At 45.3% G+C, this 8563-nt stretch overlaps 1 protein-coding gene across 1 annotated transcript; it reads right to left on the reverse strand.

The window, feature by feature from the left end:
* Nucleotides 1-816: 816 nt before the first annotated feature.
* On the reverse strand, nucleotides 817-8155 carry dusp4 (dual specificity phosphatase 4; the record flags this gene model as incomplete). Its single annotated transcript, XM_084046365.1, has 5 exons — nucleotides 817-1241; nucleotides 2454-2673; nucleotides 4761-4888; nucleotides 7311-7479; nucleotides 7889-8155. 5 exons carry the CDS (start codon nucleotides 8153-8155, stop codon nucleotides 817-819), a joined length of 1209 nt encoding a protein of 402 aa, XP_083902491.1.
* Between the last annotated feature and the right edge of the window lie 408 nt (nucleotides 8156-8563).

Here is an 8563-nt window from a genome sequence, read left to right on the forward strand (position 1 = left end):
ACGAGAGAGAGAGAGAGAGAGAGGGGGGGGGGGGGGTTCTTCCTTCCTGTGTCCATCTCTTTTCTTAAAGACCTGTCATCTGCCTAGCAACAGACCCTGCTTCCTGACCCTGTGTGTAGTTATGAAAGTGTGCTTTGCATGGGTGCGCGTGTGCGTGTGCGTGTCAGGACAAACTGAACACTCTCCGGACATGATTTACTGAAACATGGTTGATTTGCCCGCCGTATAATCTCAATAAATCATGTCATTAAACGGGTGGATCCTCATGCTTAATCTATACTCCGTCGTTCAACAGAGTATAAATCAGGCTTAATCCTGACCTACGAGCTATGGGTTGTTGTGACCATCTGACCAAGACAAAAAAAAAGAGCCTCTAAGACCGAGAGGGTCTTGTATAGTCTTTAGGTTTTGGATTAGGATTAGGATTAGTGACAGTTTGAACCCGCCCTGCTCCAGCAGTCACTGGTTCTCCACGTCCGGTCCGGGGCCCACCAGGGGCCCACCAGGGGCCCACCAGGGGCCCAAATGGACCCTGATTCTTGAGCGTACATTTGCAACCATTGGATGGAACATTTTCTTTTTTTTTAATCTTTGAGACCCCAAAGATAAATCCTCAGTGTTAATATAACTCAGAGAGCGCGCAAATGGAACCGAAGCTCTCAGACTTGCGGACCCGTAAGGGTCCATTTGGTTTACGACGTCTCAGTCCTCGTGTGAAGTCAATGACAGACAGCTCATTCAGCCAATGGCAGCGTCCCGTCTCTAATCCCAAGTCTTTAAGCGGGAATTGGCTGCGATTGGCCCGTTCGGCCCCCATCAGCAGCGTGGCGAGGTGGTGAGGGGGCTGTGGTGCAGGTAGACGGGGTTCACCACCGACACGGGGAAGCTGAAGATGAAGGGCGAGGTGGGCGTGATGCTGGCGTTCGAGGAGGCCGCGCCCCCCACGCCCCCGCCCCCCACCGCCGCGGAGGAGGAGGAGGACTTGGGCGCCAGGAGCGGGCTGCTGGCGGCCGCGGCCGCCGCGCACGACGTGGCGAGGAGCTGCGACTCGAACTGCAGCAGCTGTCCCATGAAGCTGAAGTTGGGCGAGATGATGCTGCGCCGGCGCCGCACGAACTCGAAGGCCTCGTCCAGCCGCACGCGCTTCCTCTTCATCAGGTACGCCAGGCAGATGGTGGCCGAGCGGGAGATGCCCGCCTGGCAGTGGACCAGCACCCGCCCGCCGGAGGCTCGAACCGAGTCTGGAGACGGAGAGGAGAGGAGAGGAGAGGAGAGGAGGTCATTGATCATGAACTAGGTCTGGGCGATATGACTTCATATGAACATCAAGATTATTACAAACTTTTAAATAATCTACATATTGATTTGATGCATATTCAAATCACCAGATCATAGATAGTAGATCTGTTGGCGGTCTCACTACCTAAACCCCCCTCCCCCCCCACCACACACACACACACACACACACACACACACACACACACACACACACACACACACACACACACACACAAACTCAAACGTGCATACACAAGCGCTCAGTGAATACAGCATAACCGGTTTACACGTGTGCACGTGACTCATACATACACACATTTACATTCATTTAATTTAATTTCCTACATAATGAGCTTCCACAGTCTGATGCACACTGCCTTATGAACCTAATGGACTTCAGGAACAGGAAACTGATGTCTTGTGGTGGAAACACACACACACTCGCGCGCGTGCACACACACACACACACACACACGCACACGCACACGCACACACGCACACACACACACACACTGAGGCTCAGTCTGTGGCATAATTTCAGAGATAATTTAATGTTCTACTTAATGAATTTCTACAGTCTACTCCACACTCACGTATGAACCCAGTGGACTTGAGGAACAGCGAACTGATCCTGTCTTTATGGAAATACACTTGTATCCCCCTGGTGGCAACTTCTCATCAACGCACACACGCACGCGCACCCATACACACACAACTACCTACTCATCTATCTACAATTATCTATCTGTTAAAGGGCTAGTTCACCCAAAACATAACTTTTTTCTATCGATTAGTCACCCCATGGAGATTTGATGACCAGCGGACCGGTAGGAGACACAAAGGAGACTCTTTGTGTCTCCTACCGGAACCACTGCCGGTCATCAAATTATTGGCTTAGGAATGCGACAAAAACTAAAAGAATATCCATGAATCAAAGTCCCCTGGGGTGACTAATGGATAGAAAAACAGTCATTTTGGGGGTGAACTATCCCTTTTAATGTGACACACACACACACACACACGTACAGACGCATGCACATGCGTGCGCGCGCACACACACACACACACACACACACACACACACACACACACACACACACACACACACACACACACACACATACACACATACACACGCACACGCACTTTCTTTTTTTCCCCCCATTTCCACTGACCTATGAACTCGATGGCCTCCAGGAACCAGCAGCTGATGTCCGCCTTGTGGTTGTCCTCCACGGGGATGCACTTGTAGCGGTAGGCCCCCTCGAAGTGGTTGGGACAGTCGGAGGACACGTTGAGCAGGGCCGAGATGCCCGTCCCGTCCAGCACCTCCCTCTTGGAGGCGTGCAGAGCGCTGCCCAGGAAGAGGAACGGAAGGATCTCCACCGGGCCACCCTGCAGGGGAAATGAGTCATTCATTTAACCACTTAACCACTTAAAAAACATCTTAGTCTAGACGTGGTAAATTGGGGCTGAATTGGCTCTGTATTCTCTCTCTCTCTCTCTCCCTCTGGAGGGAAATGTCATTTTTGGTTGTTGCCGGGCAGAAACCTTGTATCTCTGTATTTCACCTTTTTTTTATTCTTTTTTTATTAACCACTTAAAAAACATCTTAGTCTAGACTTTGTAAATTGGGCCTGAGTTGGCTCTGTATTCTCTCTCTCTCTCTCTCTCTCTCTCTCTCTCTCTCTCTCTCTCTCTCTCTCTCTCTCTCTGGAGGGAATTTTTGGTTGCTGTCGGGCAGAAACCACGTATCTCTGTATTTCACATTTTATTTAGATTTATTTATCAAAGGAGTAATTCACCCAAAAGATTACTTATTTTCTATCAATTACACACCCCATATGAATCAAATTATTGGCTCAGGAGTTCAACAAAAACAAAAAAATCTCCATGAATTCAAGGCTTCATATGGGGTGTGTAATTTATAGAAAATAAGTCATTTTTGGGTGCTACTACTACTCCTTGAATGCCCTACTCCGTCATACTACAGTGTCGGACGACAAGGAGCGAAAAATAGCCGATCTACAAGCTCACAACACAAATAAATGCAAAGATATTTTTTGCAATGTTTTTGGATAGAGATGTACATCCATTGGAACACAGGTTCTGTCTGTCTGTCTGTCTGTCTGTCTGTCTGTCTGTCTTGTGGTGGAAACACACACGCACTTAATGTGCCCGTATACACGCTCTCCGGCAGTCTATACCGGTAGTAGAAGTTATTGACGAGGAGGATGCGCCGTGCAGTCATGTAACAACCGCCACAGACACGCCGGGCGGGAGGAAATGATCAATATACCACAATGACATGTGAACCCAGAGCATCCACAGGGAACAGAGAGAGAGAGAGAGGGATGAAGTGTTGACGTATGGTATGTGAGTGTATGTCTATATAGATGTGTGAGAGTTTGTGTACAGTACACAGTACACAGTACACAGTACGTGTGTGTGTGTGTGTGTGTGTGTGTGTGTGTGTGTGTGTGTGTGTGTGTGTGTGTGTGTGTGTGTGTGTGTGTGTGTGTGTGTGTGTGTGTGTGTGTGTGTGTGTGCGCGCTCTGGGTGGGCGTAGGCCATACTACGTGTGAAGCATGAAAACGAGGCCGGGCCCTCGTTTTGTTTACGCAATCTGCTCTCCTTTTGAACTACGGCAGCAAATCAACAATAGGCCTTTTAGAAGCAACCAATCCAGTTACAGCCGACTGTAATAATATCTCAGATTGCAATTTCATACACAGCATTAAAATAATACAAAAATAACCCCCCCACCCCCCCTCCATCCGTCCGTCCGTCCGTCCGTCCGTCTAGCTCAGTGGTTCTTTGTGAAAATAGCTGCTCTACAAGCGCACAACGCCTCGCGTTATTTTCACATTTATTTTTTTATATTTTCATATTTATCTGTGGAACCAAGCCAAAAAAGAAATGATGCCTCAACATCTACATTACAAGTGCTTGTCAGGGTGGGAGGTCCCTAGCCTGGGATCAATACCATTTATATATAGAATACACAAGCCGGAACCAGGGGGGCCTGTGTATCACCCCAAAATAATTCCTTGCAATGCGTCGTAGTTTAGCTTGTAGAAATAATTGATTTGGTATATCCATCACTCATAGCGACTGGCCAGACTAAACTAGTAGTTATACTCGATTTAGCATTTAAATGCTAACAGGGGGAACCAAAACAAAGTGGCACCGAAAAACCGGAACCCGCACACCAGGGTATTTTTCCCCCTTTTTCTTCAGTGGGCGTGGCCTAGACCAGATCACACGGCCCATTTAATAACGAATACCAGGCTTTCCTCCATGGTGGAAAGTCTGGTAACGCGAGGTTAGGGGGCACCAAGTTCAAATATGATTATTTTGGGGGGTCACAGCCTGAAAAGGTTGAGAACCACTGGTCTAGCTTTGGGTGCATGAAAAATGTGCAGAATTGTATCAGAATATATTTGTCCACTTTGTTTTTGTTTTTAGGTTTCATGCATTACCTGTTCACGATGAGGTGTGCCACACGAGGAACAGGAGGAATCCACGCTGGACTGATTGGTGAAGGGCGGTAAGGATTTGGTCTTCAAGCAGAAGTCTGGGTACTCGGTGAAAAACTTATCATATCCACCTGGAAACAAGAAATAAATCATCATGATGTATAGCAATAAATAAAGGCCCAATCATCTGCAGCCAAGCACAAACACATCATATTCTCTAAGCCCAGTAGTGGTTCTCAATGTGGGGTCCGGGGACCCCCAGAGGTCCCATAAAATTGATACATTTTGCCACACTGGCCTAAGTGTCAGAGAAAGGAATTTTCTTTAAAAAAATAAAACATATACATATAAAAAAAAAAGTCAATTAAATTAAGTCCCCTCACATCTGTATGCAAATTACATCCTGCACATAATTCTACATTCACTCAACTCTGAACTCTGACTGGGGAGGGAGTCTGGTAGATAGGTGGGTTCTTGCTCTGAGTCTAATGATCATTACAATGTCCTGATGTGAAAGTAAATGTTTCAAAAGATGTATTATGGAAAATCTAAATCTGTAGGAAATATTTTTATTTTTGATGTGGTGCCATTTAATTACATTTAATGTTGGTATGGCACACTGACTATCAAGAAAATTAAAAAACATAGTACTGTGTCAAATACTGCAGGTTGCCGACCCTGTTCTATGGCAAACACTCTGAAGAACCAGTTTGGGTTCCAGTTGGTTATTTGTCTTTGTGGACACACACACACGCGCGCACGCACGCACGCACGCACGCACGCACGCACGCACACACACACACACACACACACACACACACACACACACACACACACACACACACACACACACACACACACACAGGCACGTGACACTTTGCATATCAAGACTCACTGCACGCACAAACACATTTTATGCACAGTGTCAGCGCACACAGTGCATGTATATACGCATTATGCTGTGGTGGAAAAAGTACTCAGATATTTTACTTAAGTAAAAGTATCACTTTTAGATATTTTACTTAAGTAAAAGTATCACTTTTAGATATTTTACTTAAGTAAAAGCTCACAATGCGTCGCATCGCGACACATTGTGAGCTTGTAGATCTGCTATTTTCAAATGGCCGAATTATATATAGGGCTGCAGTGGTTAGTGTGTTTTTTTAATAATTATCAAAATGTTATTGTTATTATTGCTGCTACAATGTTGAGGAACCAAAACCAAATAATTGTACTCTTATGTGTATACCTGTACATATCATATGTAATGATACAAATCTTGCAATTTTGAATCTTTAGCGAAGCAAATCGCCAATCCTTATTGCAATCTAACAACGCTGATTAAACTGACCTCATTTTGAGAATGACCCCATAGTCCTATATATCTCTCTAATCACTACTATAGCCTACTACTGTACATGTACCGTATATACCTCTTAAACCCTCTTCCGGTCCATTTGGTTCCATTTTGTTCACTGTCAGATGTAAATGGACAGTGAGGATATTAGTGTGTGCGGGGGTTATTGACTATCTCTGGCCTTTACCCACTCCCGTTTGCGTCATGTGGATAAAACACTGGTCCAGTGGTGACTGTTATATAGGCTGCCAAACGCTGCAAGCTGCAGTGGTGTAAAGTAACTAAGCACATTTACTCAAGTACTGTACTTAAGTAAAAAAAAAAAAAAAAATGGTACTTTTACTTTACTGGAGTATTTCCAATTTTCAGTACTCTTACTTCTATTCCACTACATCTCAGAGGAAACCCCCAGAGAGTTTGAATGGACCCTTAGTACAAATGCAACCAAATGGACCCGTCCTTATGGTTCTATTTTTTACACTCTCGTGCAGAGTTAATTGAACACTGAGGATTTTGCAGAGTAGATTTGGGTCCCAAAGATATATATATATTTGAAAAAAATGATTTAATTTGCACACTCTCAGAGTTACACACCTGTATATAAGGGACCATTTGGACTGTACAGTAGCCACACACTATACAGTTGTGGCTGTTGAGAATGAGGCTAGATGTGGCCAGATGTGGCCAGTGTGGTGTGATTGGCTAACCATTACCTCATTCAAGCTCATTGGTGTCTTGTGTGCAGGTTGTAAGCATAAGATAGGGCTGGCCTGGCATACTATGTGCAGACTGTGCATCAGTCACATATCACACAAAAAATCCTTTGTCAGCTATAGGAATAAACAGCAAGAACAATACGTTTAAGGCTATAAGGATTATATGATTGTAAACAAAGACAGTGGGCAGTAGTAGGCTGCCCTGCGTTTTTGGTGGCTCTATATCATCCCATTCATTCATTTAGGATAACAATTGTAGTGGGACAATAATTGTGGGCGATATAATAGTAATAACAACAAAATAACAATGATGATAATAATAATAATAATAATAGGCCAAATAATATTATCATAGGCTACTAATAATAGGCTATAATATAAAATCATTATTATTATTATTATCATTCTCCTCCAATTTAGCTATTATTGTCTTATTTTGTCTAAACTGCATGGGAATAAAAGAAGCATGGTGTCTCATACCTTTCAGCAGGTGGAGCTGGGCTCCGTACGCGGTGTCCCGGCACAGCGCGTTGACCACCAGCGTGACGGTGCTGCCCCTTCGCACCGCGTCCCCGTCCGGGCTCCTCTCATCATAGAGCACCACGGCAGAGTACAGGCCGGCCCTGAGCCGGGCGAGCACCTCGTAGGGCTGTAGTCACGATCACACAAATTGACGATTAATAAATTGTCTCACAAATAATTGCGATTATAAAGATTTAATTGTGTTTTTTTTAGGCGTTGAACATTAGAACTTATGAATACAAATGTAATTTATTTTGGGACATTTTTTTAAAATGGGACATTTTTTGAAAATAGGACATTTTCAGGATTTTTCAAAAATAGCAGATCTACAAGCTCATAGCATGGCACTCGGTGCCGCACTATGAGCTTGTAGATCTGCTATTTTTGAATAGCCAAACGTCTAAAATAAATACCGGTTTTAATGGCTTAATTACGATTATCTCAAATAATTGCGATTTTAGACGATTATATGTAATCATCGTGACCGACGGTGTCTAAACGTCTAGTAGTAACACTGTCTGGACGTGGACCCCCACCTCGTCGTGGTCCCCGGCGCCCAGCACCTGGTCCAGGCTGAGCGCGGACCCCCTGGCGGCTCGCCGCCGCACCATGATGCTGTTGCAGCGCACGTTTCGCGCGCCGCGGATGTGTCCCGCGCTGAAGGCGAGGAACGGCCGGCAGTCCAGCAGCAGACACTTGTCTGTGGACGCGTCGTCCTTCAGCAGCCGCTTCAGCACCGAGCACTCCATCTCACACAGCTGGTCCTCCGAGGAGGGGTCCGCGTCCGCCGTCACCTCCACCATCATGAAGCAACAGAGAGACAGGCTTGATTGTTATTCCCTTCCTTTTGACGTTATGATGATGTTATTCCCTTCCTTTGTTGATTTGGTAGCTGTTGTATTGTACTACCCACTATAATAATGTCAGTGCGTCCGCTGAGAGCATTACTTACTACTATTACGCGCAGCTCGGTCACTCACCGCATCTCTATCTCTCTCTCTCTCTCTCTCTCTCTCTCTCTCTCTCTCACCCCAGTCAGTGTTGCCAGGTTTTGTGAGAAAATAAGCAACCAGGTCTATGAAAACAAGCCCAAAAGAATTGCAACTAATAGGCTAATTTAAAATAGCCCATCTACAAGCTTGTAGATCTGTTATTTAAAAAGAAACATAAATCTTGTATGGGTTGGGGGGGGGTCCAATATTACCAATATT

This window comes from Gymnoscopelus microlampas (assembly GCF_963454915.1).
Source record: "Gymnoscopelus microlampas genome assembly, chromosome: 21".
Taxonomy (NCBI): Eukaryota; Metazoa; Chordata; class Actinopteri; order Myctophiformes; family Myctophidae; genus Gymnoscopelus; species Gymnoscopelus microlampas.